At 37.3% G+C, this 21,011-nt stretch overlaps 5 protein-coding genes across 10 annotated transcripts; 4 read left to right on the top strand and 1 right to left on the bottom strand.

Moving 5' to 3' along the window:
• The first annotated feature begins 21 nt into the window (after positions 1-21).
• On the top strand, positions 22-3,282 carry LOC105174557 (cis-prenyltransferase 4, chloroplastic). Of its 2 annotated transcripts, XR_848843.3 has the most exons (4): positions 22-947; positions 1,073-1,140; positions 1,656-2,269; positions 2,989-3,282. XR_848843.3 is itself a non-coding variant. In XM_011096700.3 (3 exons), exons 1-3 carry the CDS (start codon positions 534-536, stop codon positions 2,101-2,103), a joined length of 930 nt encoding a protein of 309 aa, XP_011095002.1. In that variant the 5' UTR covers positions 22-533; the 3' UTR covers positions 2,104-2,842. The 2 variants fall into 2 exon arrangements, 1 of the variants encoding a protein (XP_011095002.1); XM_011096700.3 differs by lacking the exon at positions 2,989-3,282 and having other exon boundaries at positions 1,656-2,842.
• Positions 3,283-4,158: 876 nt separating this feature from the next.
• AIRP2 (RING/U-box superfamily protein) lies at positions 4,159-6,667 on the top strand. Of its 4 annotated transcripts, none has more exons than XM_020697931.2 (5): positions 4,159-4,587; positions 5,094-5,244; positions 5,334-5,400; positions 5,562-5,796; positions 6,367-6,667. In XM_020697931.2, the coding sequence occupies exons 1-5, from the start codon at positions 4,523-4,525 to the stop codon at positions 6,458-6,460; spliced, it is 612 nt and encodes a 203-aa protein (XP_020553590.1). In that variant the 5' UTR covers positions 4,159-4,522; the 3' UTR covers positions 6,461-6,667. The 4 variants fall into 4 exon arrangements, with proteins under 4 accessions (XP_020553590.1, XP_011094998.1, XP_011094999.1 ...); XM_011096696.3 differs by having other exon boundaries at positions 4,166-4,587; positions 6,250-6,667; XM_011096697.3 differs by lacking the exon at positions 4,159-4,587 and adding an exon at positions 4,713-4,850 and having other exon boundaries at positions 6,250-6,667.
• A 995-nt stretch (positions 6,668-7,662) lies between these two features.
• HMGB1 (high mobility group B1) lies at positions 7,663-10,632 on the bottom strand. The gene is made up of 8 exons (XM_011096694.3): positions 10,480-10,632; positions 9,623-9,698; positions 9,328-9,447; positions 9,184-9,241; positions 9,045-9,089; positions 8,764-8,844; positions 8,570-8,650; positions 7,663-7,963 (listed from the first exon to the last, which is right to left on the bottom strand). The coding sequence occupies exons 2-8, from the start codon at positions 9,694-9,696 to the stop codon at positions 7,901-7,903; spliced, it is 522 nt and encodes a 173-aa protein (XP_011094996.1). The 5' UTR covers positions 9,697-9,698; positions 10,480-10,632; the 3' UTR covers positions 7,663-7,900.
• Positions 10,633-14,201: 3,569 nt separating this feature from the next.
• Positions 14,202-15,387, top strand: LHCB4.1 (light harvesting complex photosystem II). Its single transcript, XM_011096914.3, has 2 exons — positions 14,202-14,760; positions 14,849-15,387. The coding sequence occupies exons 1-2, from the start codon at positions 14,266-14,268 to the stop codon at positions 15,212-15,214; spliced, it is 861 nt and encodes a 286-aa protein (XP_011095216.2). The 5' UTR covers positions 14,202-14,265; the 3' UTR covers positions 15,215-15,387.
• Positions 15,388-17,176: 1,789 nt separating this feature from the next.
• LOC105174552 (uncharacterized) lies at positions 17,177-20,384 on the top strand. 2 transcript variants are annotated; one of them, XM_011096693.3, is made up of 6 exons: positions 17,177-17,478; positions 18,070-18,211; positions 18,345-18,462; positions 18,711-18,828; positions 18,995-19,846; positions 19,996-20,384. In XM_011096693.3, exons 2-6 carry the CDS (start codon positions 18,115-18,117, stop codon positions 20,167-20,169), a joined length of 1,359 nt encoding a protein of 452 aa, XP_011094995.2. In that variant the 5' UTR covers positions 17,177-17,478; positions 18,070-18,114; the 3' UTR covers positions 20,170-20,384. The 2 variants fall into 2 exon arrangements, with proteins under 2 accessions (XP_011094995.2, XP_020553589.2); XM_020697930.2 differs by lacking the exon at positions 17,177-17,478 and adding an exon at positions 17,602-17,625.
• Positions 20,385-21,011: the final 627 nt, after the last annotated feature.

Below are 21,011 nucleotides of genomic sequence, written 5' to 3'. Positions count from 1 at the left end.
ATGCAAGCCATTGAAACTGGGTATCAGTTGAATTTTACCAAGTATTATGAACGTTAGAGTTTTGGTTATATGATACACGTGTTCTTGTCCAAGAAATTCATCAATGATAGTATTCTGGGACTTTTATCATCTACATGATTGAGGTGGCATCGTGTTGAATTATCAAAAAACAGAAAAAGGTCATATCACTTTTTCCTATTATGCCAAAGGTCAAACTTGATTTCCCATTCTTAAATTTTAAAAAAAAACCTTCTTTTATCTTATTCTTTCTTTAAGAATTTAATTTCTTATTTACTAATAAAAAAACAAAAGTTAATAATTTTGACCACCAGAAAAAATAAAAAAAAAAAAGGAAAGAAAAGAAAAGCGAGAAATGGTATGTAAATTACTGGGTGGACTTACCGAAGTTTGTCATGATTCGAGTTGCCCGCCTCAACCCTTCGTTTGAGATGAGTTGAGCATGACAAACAACTCGCTCGGATGCTTCAATCTTCACTCACATTATCCCTTCCCTCCCTCCAAGTCCACCGTCAATGGCAGTGGTGCCTCTCCGCCTCCACCTTTCTTTCACCTCGTCGCCCCGTCACGTGTCGCGCCCCTCACTTGGTGGCTTACTGCCTTCGCTCAGCTCTCGTTCCTTCTTTTCCTCAGCTAACAACGGACCTCCTGAAAAAGGCGCCATCCTCAATGGGACGCCTCCGGCTCACTATGCTGCGGAGGATTCCGTTGCGCTTCCGGCAGGGCTGCGGAGAGAATTGATGCCGAGCCATGTAGCCGTCATCATGGATGGGAACAGGAGATGGGCCAGAATGAGGGGGCTGCCCGTCGGGTCGGGTTACGAGGCTGGAGCTCGGGCATTTAGGAGTATCGTGGAGCTTTGTTGCAATTGGGGAATCAGGGTTCTTACGGTGTTTGCTTTCTCATCCGATAATTGGTTTCGCCCCAAAGTAAAGAAAGCTTAACTTAATGCTCTTTGGGAAATACTTGGTTTGTACCTTTTTAGTAATAAAAATTTTAGTTCTAGTGTAGGTTTTGTCTGATAACTTTTGTTCTTCTGTTGGTTCGATTGTAGGTGGAGACAGATTTCTTGATGGGATTGTTTGAGAGAGGATTGAGAGATGAACTCCAACATCTAACGAGGTACTTAAGGCTACTCAACATTGTCTGAACATGTTGAAGTGTCAGAAGTTGCAATATGCTTGGATATGAGCAATTTCTTTTGTGTGTAAGATTCCTTTGCACAGTCTTGATTCATTTGAAATCATGCCTGTAGTTTATGTGTCTGCAGTTATAAAATCTCTTTGTCATTTTATGGATCAGGTTATTTTAAGGGTGCTTTTTTTAGTTGGCATGCAAAACAATGTATGGTTTGTTACTGGAAAATGAAATTTCTCTCTTGATAGAGAATGCCAATTCTTTTCTGTTATATGCTTAAGATATTTGAAAGTTCAATCATGACCTAGTTGATTCTTGATTGGTTCCAACGCTTGTTGCCTAAATGTATTTTTTGGGTTATCATTTCTGTTAGAATTCCTGACACCTTGTCTATGCAAAACCTATGTTGATTCTAATAGTTCCTCTTCTCTTGTTGCGCGCATGGTTGACTGCTACTGATCACCTTCATAGGTTTCTTATTCATTTATTGGTTTGAACAGTGCAGGTGTTCGGATTTCAATTATTGGGGATGTCTCTAGACTCCTAAAGCCATTGCAGGTATTGCTAGCTGATGCAATGGAAACTACAATAAACAATTCAAGACTTCACCTAATTATTGCAGTCAATTACAGTGGACAGAATGATATTGTGCAAGCTTGCCAAAAACTTGCAATCAAAGTAAAGGATGGCCTCATTGAGCCTGAGGAGATCAACGAGTTTTTAGTTGAAAGAGAACTTGAAACAAACTGCACTGATTTTCCACATCCTGATCTGCTAATAAGGACTAGTGGGGAGATAAGAATCAGTAATTTCTTATTATGGCAGCTGGCGTACACCGAACTATATTTTGCACATTCACTTTGGCCTGATTTTGGAGAAGATGAGTTTCGAGAGGCAGTGTATTCCTTCCAAAGAAGGCAGAGACGCTATGGTGGACAAAAGTCTTAAATCTAACATTTGTTTGCAAAGGATTTTCCCTTGTATTCTAGTTTCCAGGGCATGATCCAAATCATCTTGGGGCGATATAGCCTACAGAGAAAGTGGACTCAATCACAAATCCTCCTGAAGTCTTGGAGAAATTTAAACACCCTGGTCAGCATCATTTGAATCTAAGGTATGTGGCATCAATTCAAGATAACAGCAAATGAGAGACATGTTTGGATAACAGAGAATCTATTGCATGTTTCTTATGTCATTCAGTCAGATGACATAAATCAGGATAATCTTCACCGGCCAAAGTCTTGACATCAGCAATTTTTTTCCTTGTTTCTGCTCAAAGATGCATAACTATGCTAGTGCCAATATTTGATTTGCAAGATCCTGATTCGTCCTCAGTTAAGGAAGACTAATATTTGGCCCTTGCCACTGACTGCATATGATGCCTATGAGGAGCAATAAATGAGCTGTGGTAACCATATGCTTCCTAGTTGTGCTTGTTGGCTAAATAATGTCCAGATTGCAAGTTGTCAGGAATTAGGATGTCAAGATCAATATTATAAGGTACCACTCTTTTGGTCTAGGCATCGATAATCTGTTAAAATTGAGTGATTTCTGAAGTAATATCAAGGCAATGCCTATGCTATCTACGAACTTAGAGGTATGAAAAGTCCATTCATGTTTTAAACAAACTTCGAATTATCTGGAACAATGTCTATTTGATCATTTGATTAGTGATTCTCTTGGTATACGTGTACATTTTCATCATCTCTTGGTCCCTCTATAGCAATTGAAGGGGCAAACATATCTGGAGTTGCTTTTTAATAAAATTTGAACAGTAGTTATTTGCCTCATTGACAATTCATTATGCAAAACAACTCAGCAATTGTGACGCAGGAGGACACAGTTTTTCAGCATTTTGGGTATTGGAAACAAATGGGTTATCCAGCACTGCAAAAGATGCATCAGAATCCAGGCCTCTGCAGTCAGCATGTCTGCATCATACCCACCTAACTTCTCTAGTATATCATTTTGTTGTTGGATAAGAAAATCTCCCTTTTCAATCACTAAATTATTCTTCGTGTTTTCTCTCTAAACACTGGGTGTGTTCTTTCTACTAAAATTCAAGAAGTAAACGTGAAGTTGTCATTCTTTGTTCAATTCAGTATTGGGACAGGCCTTACTTGTTTATCTTCTCTCTTTTTCTCTTCTCCTTTGGTGATATGTTGTGGTCTATAATGAATGCACAATGTAAGTGGTCTGCTGGTGCAAATTATTGATAGTTGACCTCCACAACCTGTAAAATTGAGTAAGTCGCACTTCTCCCCCCACTCCACACCCAAAACGAATAAAAATAATAAAGAAGCAAGAACTTCAATAATTGAGGTAACGCCCAAAGGCCCCAACAGCAACGGTAGCCATAAACACAAGCGTTGCATGGTTGACACTTGTCCCTTCAAGTTCAATACGCCGTCGTGGCTGTCGGTTGAGCTGTCTTCTTCTTCATTCCAATTTATATTCACGACTCTCTCACTCTCACAACTCCTCCTCCACACCAACAATTCTCATTATATTCTCAAACTTGGTGTTATGTGATATTTCTATTACATCACTTAATTAATATACATTAAGCATCTAAATTTCAATTCATATACGAAAATGTTTATAACTCATTCGCTATAATTATCAAATCTGGATTTAATATATATTTAATATAATAAAGAAAAAGTATTCACACAGATGATGCTCAAGTATAAATTAGTGATATGAATGAATTATAGAGTTTGAAGGTAAAAGTAAAAGGTAGTCCACATGGGACAATATCAATAGTTGGAGTAGAAAAGTTTTCTACAAGAGATTTTAGTCGAAACCAACTTTGTGTTCGAATTTGTTTGTGTTAGGAGTTGGAGTGTGGACAAAAAAAGGAAGGTAAAAGTAGAAGGTAGAGGTTTTGGGAAAGGTGTAGAATGCATGAACTTTAGGCAAAGCAAACACGGCACCGCACCAAACACACAATTTATTGATTATTGATAATTAATTTAAAAAGAAAAGAGCAGTAACTGAAGCGTGCGGTTCAAGCGAGTAAGTCATCACTCTGCTGTGCTGACTGGTGACTCTGCGTAACCACTAATCCCCCACCCTCTCTGCAAATATACCTTTATTACTTCTTTACCGTGCTGCTTCTTTTTCTTTTTTATTTTATTTTCATTTTCTGTTATGCTTTGTGAATGAGATCAAATTCAAGATTAAATCATCTTCCTGTTTGTGGGTTTTTGTTTTCTTGAAGGTTTCTACGTTAAATAAAAAAAGGGGGGGGGGAGTCTTTTGAGATGGAGGGAGAATTTCAGGGGTTCTTTTGAGAGGGTGAAGGTGTAGACAGGAGTTGGAGGTGAAAATTGGATGGGAGTGAGAGAAAGAAAGAGGGAGTGTGATGAGGAAGTCTTTCAAAGATTCTCTCAAAGCGCTTGAAGCTGATATACAACATGCCAACACCCTGTACGTTTTTCATCCTAATCACTCTGAATTATTTTGTTGCCATCCCATCCCCTTTCGGTGATTTTATTTGGATTATTCTTTCTGTACTTTGAGATTTTTTTGGCAGATGTTTCCTGGAAACAAGATTGATTTTGTTAGTCTTTTAATCAGTTTCTAAGTTTGTCAAGTTATATCCTCTCTCTCTCTCTCTCTCTCTCTCTCTCTCTCTCTCTCTCAAAATTTAAATCCAGTATTTTGCAACAGTTCTCATGAAACAGTTAGGAGTAAGAAACCTTACTCCTCTTCCAGCTAGAAAAGGAAGCTGTTTTGGTTAGAGGGGTTAATATGATTCTCTTTTAAAGTTCTTAATTTTACACTTTTCCTGCGAATCAGTGGCTGCATTATTGCTTCTCATGGCCTGATCCCACTTATTTCTTTCAGAGATAGAGGATGTTTGATGTTTCATAATTGAATTTGTACAATATTTGCTCTTTATCTAATGCAGTTGCTATTTTCTCGAGGTGCAGGGCATCTGATTATCCAAGGGCGTATGATGGTGCCTGCCTTCAGATGAGACTTTCATACAGCCCTTGTGCCCATATCTTCCTCTTCCTTGTTCAGTGGACTGATTGTCACCTAGCTGGTGCACTTGGCCTGATTAGGATCCTTATTTACAAGGTAGTTTTTTTGTATTTTTGCATTGGATCTGCGGGATCAGTTGGTTTCCACTAGGATCAAGGAAATTGATGAGGTGTTGGTAATTGTAGGCATATGAGGATGGTAAGACAACAATGTCTATTCATGAAAGGAAAGCTAGTATAAGAGAGTTCTACGGTGAGTAAATGTTTATACTCCAAAATTGCTCTTGTTTTCATGCCATGTTTGTGCCGTATTAGAAAGTTTTGTGCCTCCTTGAACAATCGGTCTACCCTTGAATTGAGAAATGTTTATAGCAAATCAGAGCTCTATGATGAATTCTGATAATTCTTGCACAGGTGTGATATTCCCCTCTTTGCTGCAACTTCATAGTGGGATCAGTGATGCTGAAGAAAGGAAACAGAAAGAGATTTGTGCAACCAAATACAGGAGAAGAGATGAAATGGAGAAGGGAAAGCTGTCTGAAATCGAGATTGAGAGAGAGGAAGAATGTGGAATTTGCATGGAAATGAATACCAAGGTTGTCCTGCCCAGTTGCACTCATTCATTGTGTATGAGGTGCTACAGGAACTGGTAAGTACACTGATGTGCATCTCCTTAATATTCATGCGAGGAATGAAAGACATGAAGAGATAATATTGGCAATGAGTTTTCAGATAAGAAACTAATAAAAAACAAAAAGTCGAAGTTCCATTCTTCTCCTGGTTTTAGATATTTTTTAGCTTTCTTTTATATCACTATCAAAAACATACATGCTGGTACACTTAATCTTTCATAATTATTGTAATGTAAAAGATGCTCATCCAATGTAAAGATTGTCTTTTACGTGGGGGCTGTAGTGGTAATAAGTAGATGGTCCAGAAATTGAAGGGAGACAGAGTTTCCATGAATGCATGAAAAAGAATAAGCGGGACCATTTTCCATTGTATTCCATTATCTCTCATTGTTAACGTGTATGAGCGTTGAGATTCTTTGAAAGTCTTTCCTTGAGCTGAAGTGATAATGAGGGCTTTACGTATTGTCCAGGCGGGCTAGATCTCAGTCGTGCCCATTCTGTCGGGATAGTCTCAAGAGAGTGAATTCAGGGGAACTCTGGATCTACACTAGCAATTCTGACATTATTGACTTATCTGCTTTTGCAAGGGAAAATCTGAAGAGACTATTCATGTATGTCGCCAAGTTGCCTCTCATTGTTCCAGATCCAATGGTGGTTTCGTATGATCCTCATTTTCGATGAACTATAATGGTCTCCTCCATTCTTTGTATATAAACTGTTTGTATATAAGATTCTGTTTGTACCTTCTCTGCCATGACATGACACGTTGGGCAAAGGCAAACTCAACTCGCATGGAAAAGGAGTTTGCATCATATTTAAATTCTTGAATGTTCTTTTCCTTTGAGATCAAATAGTTCAAGTAATTGACTCAGCAACTTCTATGTTTCTGCTTGTGCTTTTTTCACCACACAGACAAGACTGATCAAATCATTAGTTTATACTGTTCTTGAATGAGTAGTGAACATTTCGACATGTAGATTGATAATAACCTCGAGTAACGTAATTCAGTATTTTAAACACTCGACCGTATTGAACCAAAAATCTTAACTCAAACTTACATTTTTTCACTTTCCCCCGACTGTTATAATTTTTTCTCTTTTTTTTTTTTTTTTTTTGGGGGGGGGGGGTGTGGAATGCTCAATATGGCACATTTTCACCTCTAGTAGCTGCAAGGCTTTTCCTGGTAAGTGTCTTAAACGCCTGAATAATATGTAGTTTCTATTTGGTTGGACATCTCTGTACCCACTTAAGATAAAATCTCAACCCAGCACAAGATTCTCACACTTTCACCCTACCCCATAGATCAGTGGCTCGTTGGATGCTACTTTGGTACCATATTTTTTAAAATAACTTAAAATGATGAAAAGAAAAAGAAGAAAAAGCTCAGTTTGCATCTTTATACTTCCTTAAATTTCATTTTACTTTATTAATTATAATAAAATAACTGTAATTATGAACTTTACAAAACATAAAAATAAATTGTAACATGTGTCGACTTTTGCCCCCACTTGGGCTATCGAACCATCCTAGATTTTTTCTTTTTTGGGGGGGAGAGTGATTAATATAACACATTTTTACCTCCAATAGCTGCAAGGTTTACGGCCATCGTATCGTTCCACTGCTTTGTAATATGTTATTTTCTCTACAGCAATTACCAAACAGCAGCCTTTCCAGCCTTAGAAATTGAAGATTTAAAGGTGCGCGCATCCTCATTTCGAAGTTGGAATCATTTTTTGTTCTTCATCTTTCCCCTACCTTCATTTAGGTGATCTTTGCCAATGAGCACATGAGCAACCGGTCGGCGTTTGAGAGCATTTCATGTAGCAAAGTCCTCCAGTTGGAAGTCATACAAAAGACGAAACCCAAAATACCCTCGAACGATATCATGGTAATTTAACTTCCTAGCTATTAGTATATTAAGCAGATCGACCGATTTGAACAAGCCACGGACATGAAAGTCGACAATGGTCACAATGCCCTGTGCAGAGCTACAGAATACAGAAGGCTACACTTCAAGTTTGTTCCATTTTACATTCCAAAATGTAGACTAGAAGCATCTTAACATACATGGCCAGGATCCACGACGTAAATCAGCCAGAAGTCTTGAAGTGGTTAATAACTTCATTCATCATCATCGTCATCGTCATCATCATCGTCATCTGCCTCCTCATCATCCACCTCCTCCTGCAGACAGAATATATAGACAATTGATTGATAAGAAACTGCAATAAGATCAAATCAGAAAGTGAGATTAAACCATCAAGAAAAGGACATCAGAACTTTTAACAGCCAAAAATTGCAAAAACTAGTACCAGGAGGTGAGGGTGACATTCACAACCTTCATAAAAGTCTTAAACAAAATCATTATTAATGGTGGAAAGAAATCCTGAACTACTGAACAGGGATTGGAAGAGGGGGCACTAACAACTCCCAAATGTTAAGATCAGATGAATTATCAGATCACCAATAAAAGTCTGACATAGATGGTGCCAAAAGCATTTTGTGGTCAGAAATGAGAAAAATTATGTAGTCATGCTTTTCTTTCTGCATTTTAATCGTGTTAAACTTCAAAACTGATATAGTGATTTTCATGTTGTACCTCAGATCACATGCTAAAAACCTTTTCAATCTGGTCCTGCATTCTCAACCGAACAAAATGCACCAAGGGAAACTTAAAAGAAATTATGAATATAACAGCATGGCACTTGGAATATCATAATTGCAATCCACGAAAGAGTTTATACATAATGAAGAATGTTTGAGCAAAATGATGTTAAAAGTTAACCAGACCTGTACACTCTCCTCCTCATCATCATGAACTTCAGATGTCGACTTCTCAGATCCCTCATCACCCTCGTCACCAGAGCTCTCCTGCCAATGATACAACAATCAAATGTAATATATAATGCTCATAAAAAAAAGTCTTTGCAGCAGTTGTGCAGAACATGTAGGAAAAGAGAAAAGGTATAAAAGGATCTGCTCACCTGCTTCTTGTTGTAGGCATTCATAAGTTTTTCATACTCTGCTTTCTTCTTTGCAGCTTTAGCTTCATATGGAGCTTTTTCCTACCAACCATAAATGATGCATGGCTTAATTAATTACAAGAAACTATGTTTCTGCAAGTACAACTTATCAACATACATAAGCAGTTCCAAGTATCTTTATTTTAAGATAAATAAAAGAAAGGCATAACTTTCGCACACTGGTTTAGGTGACTTTAGAAAAATTTAGAAAAAATATTTCAGCCATAGTCATGAGTACTTACAGCATCAGTCAATGATTTCCACTTCTCTCCACCAGCCTTCCCGACCTACAGGCAAACATATGGAAAACCCAAAAACCATCACTATCCAATTATAAAACTAGCATTAATTTTGTGAATAATAGCAGTGTAAGTTCCATACAGCTGAGACGGCCTTGACATTAGGATTCTCCTTCTTGAAAGTCTTCCGGAACTCCTCACTGCAATAAAACCATGGAACTAAGACCACGCTGCAAATATTACAGATCAAACACCGCTCCTAAATGTAAAGTATAATAGTTCACACAGGAAAACAAAGAAGGCACTGGGTGGTCGTTTGGGCTTGTTTGGGTCCTTCTTGGCCTTCTTTTCCTTCTTAGCCTGCCTTTTATCTACCTTTGGGGCAGCCTTCCTCTTCCCTACCTTCCTGAAAGAACAAATATGTATATGATGAACAACTATATCATCCATTGCAGATCTACGGAACAGCATAGCAGGAACGGTATGGAGACAATTGTAACTCCATTAATCAACTCCAAGCCTGGAAACACAATTCCAAGTCAATAATCTCGGGCAACCAACATAAGTCAATAAACACCAACCTATCGTCAACAGGCTTCAGTGCTTCTTTCGTTTCCTTCCTCGTGGCCCCTTTACTCCTGCTGCCAGTCCTCATATCTACTAACCATAAAACGCAGATCTATACATCAGTAGCTGATAACCACGCTCTTCCCAGAAACATAGAAAATTGTGTTAGATACATGGAGTCTATAAAACATGTAGCAGGATATGTGCCATTCAACAAAATTACTATGAAAACAAAAAAAAATTAGGAAATATTTTTTGAGCTGGTAGCAGAAGGAATTAAATTACTGAAATCAAAACAAAATACTCCCTCACACACACAGAAAACAAGCAACGAAAAAGACAGAAACAAAGTTAATATTTTATATGTTTTAAAAAAGAAGAAAAAAATTAAGGTCGAGAGACGCGGCGGAGTGCTTTAACCAAAAGAAAACCGGAAATACGAAAGAACAACAAGCAAACTGAAATCGAAAAGTTAAAATCCACAGTTCATCTCCAGCTCTCCTACTATTTCTGCAGACATAGAGAACGATTATATGCTCAAACAGACAGCAACTAGCAAGAAGAACTTAACTGTTACTAAACCAAACAAATTAGTATATTTCCAACAAAAATTGAAAGAAAAAAAAATAAACCACAGAGTTTATCCATCAGATTAAGCAACTACCACGAAATAAAATACAGGAAAAGAAAAACAAAAATCATGATCAAAGAAACAGAGGCAAACAGTATCATACTTTTGCATAAGAACTCAATCAAAAAAAAAAAAAAGAAGTAATGAACTCAAAAAATCCAACAATCTACCCAAAAAAATCGGCAAAAACTTTCTTCGAAAAAGAAAAATCAAAACCTAAAATAATTAAGGAGAGCATACCTAGAAGATAACAAGCGATCGGTGATCAGTCAATAGCAATAGGAGGAGAAGAGAATCAGAGAAAGAAGAGAATAGTACGACCCAGTGAATGAGATAGAACGAGTACTTTACCTTGGTTACCGGACCAGCCGGTAACCCGTCGTCTTAGCTTTACATAAATATCCCGTTTTAGTGACAGTAACGCATTCGAGAATCCAGTCAGGACCATATGGTTGAACCGACCCGACCCAAAGACTGAGGAGGTGAAACCGGAACTAGCCGGTTTTTTGGTGAACGAAGTTATCGCATGCATGCAATGATACGGGAGATACTATGTGGCGTTGATGAGGAGGCGACACGCCATCATCATCTATATGTTGTTGGGTTGTGGTTTGGGCTTATTGGGTCATGTGTCTTTGAGCGAGTAGACACCTCCCTCCCTCCTCACTTCACAATTAAATCAGTATAATATTTTCTTGGCAAAAATAATAGACATTAAAATTTTAGAATAAATTATTAATTAAACATCGGATTTTGAATTATAAATTTATAATAAATTTAAGCTTTCGCCGATATGTTCGTAAGTTCATATCAATTTTGGGCCTAAAAGTCAATTCAAAATAAATATCAATTGTTTTATTTTATTTAAATTAATTAAAAGAATATATTTAAATATTGTCCGTCAATAGAGTTTATATCAAATTTTTTTATATTCAAACTCAATAAAAGTGAGTGCAAACTACTTTACAAAGAGTTTTTACCACACAACAAATCATTACACAAAGGAATAATTATATCTATATCCCTGATATATAGTCTATTTGCACAAGCCACTCTTGAATTTTGAAAAATTATACATATACTCCTAAGAAAAGTCAACACAACTACACAAACTACCTCTATTTTTTTGCTGCCAGTGATGATTTCTATGATTATGTAAAAAGCCAGATGTGATTTATTTAGATGTACCATAGATTAAATGGTGTATATAAAATTACACCTTACACAAAACACAAGTAAAAGAACTACACACAAACAAGTCAAAAGAATTCAAGTTCGAAACTCCCTACAATGATAAAGCTTTGCAATTGCAAAAGTTTCACGTCTTTCTTGACATCAAATTCTTCAAACTTTGATACCATATTTCAAAATGACACGTGATTTCCTTTTATTAATCTAAAAAAAATTGCATTTCCATATCAAAAAACGAGTTTCCAACTCTTAAATCAACATTCGGAGCGAAAACAAGAGAATTAATATGCTTTCACAAATACTGCAACGTTCTTTTTTTTTTAAATTAAATTTCTTTTATTTTTTCATATATTTTTCCTCTCGTAACAATTTTTTACACACATGAAATTTAACGTATATAAATTTCATCTTATGGATTTTTTTCTTTTTGTTTAGATATTCATTTATTTGTGATAATTTTTTTATAATATATCTCAAACACATTTCATTATTTTTAAATAAAACATATTATATCAATAATTATTATATTATATTTATTACCTAACACCTTTTATATATCACTCAACTATTATCCGTACACTATTATTTCGAATTCAATCACTTACTAATATATTCTTCACATCAATAAATAATCAAATCAGCCACCATCAATAAAAAATAATGCGTTTTTACTAGTAGAGCCAACACTTATTGATAGAATTCATGTAATATGTACATACAGTAAGTGAGAGAAACAATTAAAAAAAATATTTCTATGTAATTTTAGATTTAGTGAATATTATTAATATTTTTTGGATGAAAGATCTGGTGCATATATATTATACACTAAAATTAGATAAATAATTATCGTACAATTAATAATCTTAATTGTATGAAAAATAATATTTCTAAATAATGATATTGATGTACATAAAAATTAGCAGGTCCAAAAAAGCCCAAACGACGCAAAAAGAAAAAAGAAAGAAATGCCCAAGATATCTTTATGGAGGTTCAGGACATCCCACGCCCATAACACCACCAATAGGCCAAGGATATCCCAGTCCATAGTTTAATTAGGCAGGCCAAAACAACCCAAGAAACTCAGAAAAGGAGGCTTGGGACATCCTCGACTTAGGGCATGGTTGAAGCCCAACAAAACATTCGGCTCAAAAGGCCCACACACGTGGCAGCCCACTCTCTCACATGGCACAACTAGTGTCAGCAGCCATATTAGACCACATCAACCCCAGAAAAGGGGAGACTCTCTAGTGGTTAGGACTCCTTGTAGATGAGGGGTCTCCGTAGACAAATAAGACTCCTATTAAAGCACTCCTAGCTACGGGTAAGGACGACATACCTCTTATCCCAACCATCTCAACCAATTTAAACAAAATTTTCGGGAGGGGAATAGACCCCCAGCAGACTGCGCCATTACCCTATAAATATATGCTTTGTCTTTCTGGGAGGGGGACACTTTTCTCATGCCCCTCTTACTTTTAAAACTCCTCTCTCACTTTCTAAATTATCTTTTAAGCTCTAGCTCTCTCTAAGCATATTATCATGTGTTCTTACAGTTTTTATTAACATTATTCTCAATATCTTGATTTTTAATTAAATCCACTTACTTTTTTACTTTATTCAATTTCAAATCTAATACTAACTTGGGCGGAGTGCTAACGGCTTTTTTACAAGTCTCCCCTATAAGATTTGTATTTACTTCGGCCCAAGTCTTGAACAATAATCCAAATTCATTGGACATGTGTTTTTTTTGAACGCATCAAACATAAACACGATTAAGTAGTATCACATGAATATATATATAAGATAATCTACAGTTAATTTAATATAATAATAAGTATCTGTACAAAAATCATATATTTAAAAGTGAGGCGGAGAGAAAATTGTATTTTTTTATACTATATTTTTTTTAAATAATTTGCACTAATGCAAAAAAAAAAAAAAAAGGTTCGAATGTTGGCATTTTTGATAATATTGTTAGATTTGTAACAACAAGGCCACGTGTGCTTTTACGTTATTGTTAAATCATGCAACAAGAACGGCAAAAAATGAGAAATTTGTACTTTTAGCACCACAATTTAGAGTACTCTGTAATGTTGATACTACGAAATATGCGACATTGCAATATTGGTACAATATTCTCCAATTATTATATGTGATTATTGCGATAATTATGGGCTTAAAGAACGCATACTGTAGAGAACATATGGAGTTATTTATCATCTCGTGATAAGTAGCAAATCCTATTTTAAAATTGATAACCAATTTTCTTGCCTAAATTTTTTAATTAGGATGTTAGATGACAGAAGGACCATATCTTCGTAATACGTATAGCCAACAGATTCACACCAATTCATTTCCTTTGTATTTGATTTTCATTTTTTGTTCATAATTATAGAGATATGAGAAATAGTATTATTATTATTTTATGAAAAGATAAAGTATATAAAATTTTTGGTGACAGCTGAAAATGTAAAAAACCCAATGGTGTGTGTACATGTAATGTAAGAATTGAGAGAATCTGAGGAGTGAGATATTCTGATGTAGTTCAATCTCAAGGTTTGGTGTCAGCCACAGAAACTCGTCCTACGTGCCTTTACAGTGCACCAGTTGAAATCAACCAATGGCCGCGACCAGATAAGAATTAGATAAGGCCGATGCCTCCTCCTACCCTCTGATCCATTTCTTCCCTCTATCCTACGGCCACCATCCCTCCACCTCCAAATATCTCTATCTCCATCACCAAAACCCCCCCCTGCTCTACATATATCCCATACCCAAATTACCCCATACCTCACTACCACAATTTCCCTTCTTTCCCTCCCACACACATTGGCCATGGCAGCAGCCGCCGCCGCCGCCTCCTCCTTCATCGGCACTCGTCTCCCCGAGGTCCGTTCCGGGTCGGGTCGCGTCCAGGCCAGGTTTGGATTCGGTACCAAGAAATCTCCTCCCAAGAAAGCCGCACCGAAGCCGACTTCCGACCGCCCATTATGGTTTCCAGGAGCCAAGGCCCCCGACTATCTGGACGGATCCCTCGTTGGAGACTACGGGTTTGACCCATTTGGGTTGGGGAAGCCCGTTGAGTATTTGCAGTTCGACTTGGACTCGCTGGACCAGAACCTGGCGAAGAACTTGGCCGGGGATATCATCGGAACCAGGACCGAGAGCAGCGACGTGAAATCGACTCCATTCCAGCCTTACAGTGAAGTGTTTGGGCTGCAGAGGTTCAGAGAATGCGAGCTCATCCATGGCAGATGGGCAATGCTCGCTACTCTTGGTGCGTTGTCGGTTGAATGGCTCACCGGCGTCACCTGGCAGGATGCTGGAAAGGTATATATACATACATATGATATACCCTGGTTCACTGTTTGAATAATTTGTATATAGCAGTGGGATCTGAGATATTTGGTATGGACAGGTTGAACTGGTGGAGGGATCATCATATCTTGGGCAACCACTCCCATTTTCCATTAGCACATTGATCTGGATCGAGGTGCTAGTGATCGGGTACATAGAGTTCCAGAGGAACGCAGAACTTGACCCGGAGAAGAGGATCTACCCAGGTGGATCATACTTCGATCCGTTGGGACTGGCAGCGGACCCTGAAAAGAAGGCGAGACTTCAGTTGGCAGAGATAAAGCACGCACGGCTGGCGATGGTGGCGTTCTTGGGGTTTGCAGTGCAGGCAGCGGCCACCGGAAAAGGGCCACTGAACAACTGGGCAACCCACTTGAGCGACCCGCTGCACACAACCATTTTGGACACCTTCGGCCTTTTCTCTTAAGCATTTTGTGATGTTAGTTGGGAGAGAAGGAGGCGGTGCTGGTGCTGGTGCTGGTGCTGGCAGCGCCTAATGTATAAGAGATGAATATGGGAGTCAGTCAGGAGTGTGTCTTCTCTCTCATCCTCTTGTAAAAATTGTAATACTATCTATTATTATTCCACATTGTTAATTCAGAGGAATGCTACATCATCATCATCATCATCATCTATTATAATATATAATTGTCAACCAACATCAACATCATCAAACATATGATGCTGCCAAAAATTGAAACAAAGTCCAAGTTTGAAATAACTAAGGATTGAACTAATATCCAAATTAACTAAGGCTGGTTGCCTGTCACTGAGACACTGTAAGCCGTTGTGGTTGTTTAGCATTTGGAGGCCCAATTGTAAGAAGAGTAGCTTTGGGCCTTATGCTATTACACCCACACCCACATGCCTCTCTCTCTAACAAAACATTAATACTAATAACCAACTTTCATAAACGGTATTGAATTGTAGACAACTGAAATGAAGAAATAAAACTTCAAATTCTCATTCTCTTCCTCCACTGCTACTACTACCTCAAAATAAATATAAGAAAATTCACGACTTACATCCCATAATTACACTTCTCTTTCTTAAAATTTGATGTAATTACATGTAAATTTTTTGTAATTTAAAAAATTACATCTAACACTCTTGAAGCTTGTTTTTGTCTAACAAATAAGTCCTGCTGTTAGTTAAAATTAACTGAATTTGCTAATATTAATGAAAAAAAAAACTGGATGATAATTGATATATACCATTGATTAACTTATTGCAGGTCAAACAATTTTTGTCGCCACTAAACTGTTCTTGTAATGGTGAAGATATTATTCCTCAAACACATTAACCTATGATGAGGTACAAGAGTAATTTAGTCATAAAAAAATTTATTTTACTTATAATAAATCAATAATAAGTTTATCAGGTGTAAATATATATTTTTTTTGTTAGTATTAACAAATTGATGAATTTTGACTAATATAAGAATTTATTTATTAGACAAAAGTAAATCTCAAAGATGCTAAACTACAAAAAATCAACATATACTTACACTAAATTTTATGGAAGGAAAGTGTAAATTAAAAAGTTAAGTCATAAAGCAATTTGGAGGCGAGGTATGGGAAATGCAAAAGGGCCCATGGCAGAAGATGGGCCGAAGCCATATGAGATATAATATTGTTGTAGCGCCCAAGACAAGAAATCAAACAGCCCATGTTAACTTTGAAAGAGACCACTTCAGGATTCCATTTCCACCTGCATTTCTTTCAGAACTGTAATCACTCTTTTCCCGTGATCTTTTTTGATCTCTCGACTCTTAGTATGTAAAAGCAACTCTTTCACCCACAACTCACATGATGTGTTGATGAATGAGTACTATACATCAAATAATTGAATGAAAATTGAAAACCCCCTTACCCTTAGCTCTGCTAATTCATTACTCCAAACCTTTTATTATTATTCACAACTAATTCCTACCTCTCCTCCTTTATTTAAATGCCCCCACTCAATTGTCTCACCATCTTCACCTTCCATATTTCACATCTTTGTTTCAACAGCCTTTCCACACCTTTTTATTTCGTTCCTCATTACTTAAGATGACATGAATTCGAGACAAATACGTTAATATTAATTTATTTTAATAGTAATTGTTGGTCAACTAAAATAATAATTATTGATTCATTATATATATATAGACGTTTGAGATATGAACAGCGGGTTTCCACTTCTGCTAATCAAAATGGCAATGATTTTGAATGATGTAAAAAACTGAAAGAAAGGAAAAAGTCGCCCACAAAAGATAAAATTTCGCGTCTCCTTATCAAAGGGCAATCAATAATTAATAACGATTATTATTGTTTTGTTCGTATTACATTATTAAAAACAACAATAGAAAGCAATGACAACAAACATTTTACAGATCATCATCCTGATTTTCAAATCCTCGTTTCAGTTGTGTTTCGTTCGTTTTATTTAAAAGACCCCCAAGAAATAATAATAGTGTGTGTGACGCTTTGTCAAAGGAATCAAAAAGACTTCTTGATTCATGAATGATCCTTCTTGCTTCCCCCCCCATCTTCTGTCACAGACAACATACCTCTACAGACCAGAATATAATAATAATTAATACAAAGCTGAATCATAGAGCTGCAACTTGTATAACAATCTTCTTGTACTCTCTCCCCATCTCTCTGCAGTTTGTCATACCTGTCCATTTCTCTATCCATAACAGTGGCAGTAAGTTCTTCACCTTTTCTATCCATTCTTGTACATGCCCATGTTTCATTTTGTTCTTTCTTTCACCTATCTCTCTGTCTTTATTTTGTATGTATTCTCGTTTGTTTGTGTCTGGGAGCAATTTTTAGGTGTCTACCAATGATAAAGGTTGAAACTTTATATATGGGTTGCAAGCATCTGTGTTTTTGTTGTTTGGTCCAGTTACAATTTGTGTTGTTTGAGAGAATTTTCAGCACAAAATCATGATTTTTGGCGTGGAGGTTTCAGTTTGTGGGTGTGATTTGGCTGGTGAATGTTTTTCCAGTCTAGTTTTGTTGTGATGTGGATCTATCTAACTTTACCAGATTCTTACTTCTTGTGGTGAAGGAAATGCAAGGGAATTCTGATTAAGTTTGTAATTTTCTGGATTCTGCTCTATGTCAGCATGTGTTATTGCATATGCACATGAATGTATGTTTAAGGAAGTTAGCTTTAAGGCTTTTTGCTTGTCTTCATCTGTAAGCACAATTTTATGTAGTATTGGACCACGAAGGATTAGATTTTTAGGATGAGTGGCAATGTGTGATGATGTGATTCCGTTGGTGAATGCAGGCCACTGTAGATCTTAGGCCAGAGAACAGAGATCCTGGAGTGGTGATGAGAGAAGTAGATGAAGATTTGGCTATTTTCTTGGGGATGGGGAAGGGTGAAAAGGGGAGGATTGAGGACTCTGATGAGTTTGATGGTTCAACCGGTACTCCTTCCTCAGAATTTGATTTTGTCAATTTCTATCTCTGTCTCCAAAGGCAATATTACTCGCCCTTTATGTGTGATCTTGATTTGGGTTCTTATTGTGCTTGAATTCGTGTTTGCCGACTAATTTGTAGGTGGAAAGCCAAGACCTGATAGCTCATCGGTGCCAAATGAAACGCAGCAGGAGACTGTTAAGACACTTTCTAATGATGGTTCTCTCAATTTGGAGATTGACAGGAGAGACCATGATTGGTAAATTTCCATGTTCCGATCAATTTTCTGCTTTAACATGTAATCTTATTAGGTGATCACTTGGGTTTCAAGTTGGTATCATGTTTTCATGTTATGAGATATGTATTCCACATTTCCACTCACGCTTACATAGATCTTTACAGCTCAAAAATTATTTCCAAATGCATAATTGGTTTGATTGTCCTAAAATGACACAATTTATGTTTATGTTTATGTTGTATAAAATTAAGACATAAACTTTGTCCCAGGCTTCTCACGGAAGGAGACATCTCTTTACTTCCTTCTGAAGAAGTGGAAGGACAACAAGATTCAGCAGCAAATCAGAGTGGAATTTCAGATGGTGAAAGCATGTCTCTGAAATCTGAGGCAAGTACATCATTTCCAGAATTTGTCTTGTACAGGCTGACGATTTTTAACTTAGGACATTTCTTGTCCTGATATTGTCTCTGATCTTTGAACATCTGTGTTTCACATTTTTCTTGCTCATCTGGCTTCTGGGCTCAATATTTTCCATGATTTTCTATTCCTGCAGGTGGCAAATACATTTAAAGAATCAGGACTAGATTCTTCGGCAGCTGCAAATGGAAGACCTTTTTCAGCAGGGAACCGAAAACCAACTCATCGAGCAGCAACACCCACTAGACGACCAGCCTTGCCTGCAAAATCAAAGCCCTTTTGTGCTTCCACAGTTACCTCAAGAGCCACATTATCTTCTTCTAAACCCACGCCTGCTCAAGCGAGAGCATCGACTCCATCCAGAGCTACATCACGCACGATACCAGGATGTTCAAAGACTGCACCAAGATCTGCTACACCTACACGCACACCACTAACTCCATCGACCACATCAACCGTATCTGCCTCAGATCACCCTTTGTCGGGAAGTAAAACAGGCTCCATAATGTTGAAAACTCGGGGGCCATCACGTGGAACTTATCAATTGGTGAAGTCTAGGCCATCAAAGCCCTCGCAGATGCTCTCTTTGTCTCATGATGCTTCTCAAAATCCAAAGGTATCTATGCCCAAAAGGCCTGCATCTGCATCCAGAGGAAGACCAAAAACTCTTGTGGCTACTAATGGAAAACCAAGGCAAAAATCGTGCTCTCCTGCCAAAGTACATGCCCCTAGTGGTACTCTTCATAAACTTGGGAATTACATAATGTCATCAAGAAGTCGAGGATATAGCAATGGTGGTGGTGATGATGTTAACCCTGTACTGATGGGAACGCAAATGGTTGAAAGAGTTGTGAACATGAGGAAACTAGCTCCACCCAAGCAAGATGAGTGCATTTCTAATGACCATCCCAAGAAACCTTCCCTGGGGAATTCGGGTTTTGGAAGATCACTCTCTAAAAAATCACTAGACATGGCCATAAGGCACATGGTACGCATCTCTAGCTCCCTCTTTCTTTCACAAAGTTCATCATAATACGAAGCATGAATTTCTCTCAAGGACAAATCCAAGATTGATACATAATAGGCAAAAACACTAATGCAGGTCGAAATGACCCTCAAAATGTTTTCTTTGGACAGGATATTAGACGAAGCATTCCTGACAATTTACGCCCGGTGGCAACTGCCATTTTATCTTCTTCTGTCTGTGACATTCAATCTGGATCTTCTAAGAGCAGTACATCAAGCACTGACAGTTCCAACAGCAATTGCAGTAACTCTTATTTCCTCCACGGGAGACGGGCGGATGACTGAATTGTGGTGAGAGCCAGCACTCAGAACATCTAAGAGAGAAACAAAGAAAAAACTAGTAGGTTGTATGAGGACATATATTATTTTGATGACGATCCCTACCAATATTAGCCTGTTTACGACTCAGCTGTGTGTAATTATACTAAAACGAACTGAAGGGCTCCATGTCCTCGTGCTTACAAGTAATCATTAACATCCAACATGGACATATTACCATATATCTGTTACATGTTCGATGTTATTAGTGTTGAACGTATACAAAATACACGCACAATAATCTTAAATTAACTTCGACCTAAGGAATGAGTTGTCTTTGTACTTCCGGCAGGTTCGACCTTCAAATGTTATTAAATGGGAAAACGCAGACAAGCTGAAGTTAATCTCAAGAAACCAAAAAAGAGGGAACATTTCAATGTTTGAAATTCAAAAGGTGCATAGTTTGACTATTTCTAAATTCCCTTATGGTCTGATTGCACATTCGTTACTTGTCCACATCATGGCATTTTCCTCTTGAGGTAATGTTGATTTGATCAAACTGTACTAGTGGTTTTGTTCCTTCTCATTGTCTTTTCCAACCACTTTGTATTTCTAACATGATGATATATTTTCCATGGTCTTGCATAAATCTTTCCTTTCTTCATTACATTTTCCTAAACAACTATTATTAGTGGGTTCAGTAAAACCCAACCGCAGTTTCTGCTTAAGATTAATTATATTATGTCTTTTTTTATGATTAGACCCGAATAATTGAACTTTTGTTAAGGTGGCATCATCTTCTTTTCTGGAATTGGGGATGCTTAGTGAGAAGATTTTAAATTGAAGAGCATTTCTTCTGTACAACCGTA

Source organism: Sesamum indicum, linkage group LG11 (genome assembly GCF_026168435.1).
Source record: "Sesamum indicum cultivar Baizhima isolate 11 linkage group LG11, ASM2616843v1, whole genome shotgun sequence".
Classification (NCBI taxonomy): Eukaryota; Viridiplantae; Streptophyta; class Magnoliopsida; order Lamiales; family Pedaliaceae; genus Sesamum; species Sesamum indicum.
The sequence above is the reverse complement of the archived record's forward strand: the minus strand, read 5'-3'. Positions and strand labels throughout refer to the sequence as shown.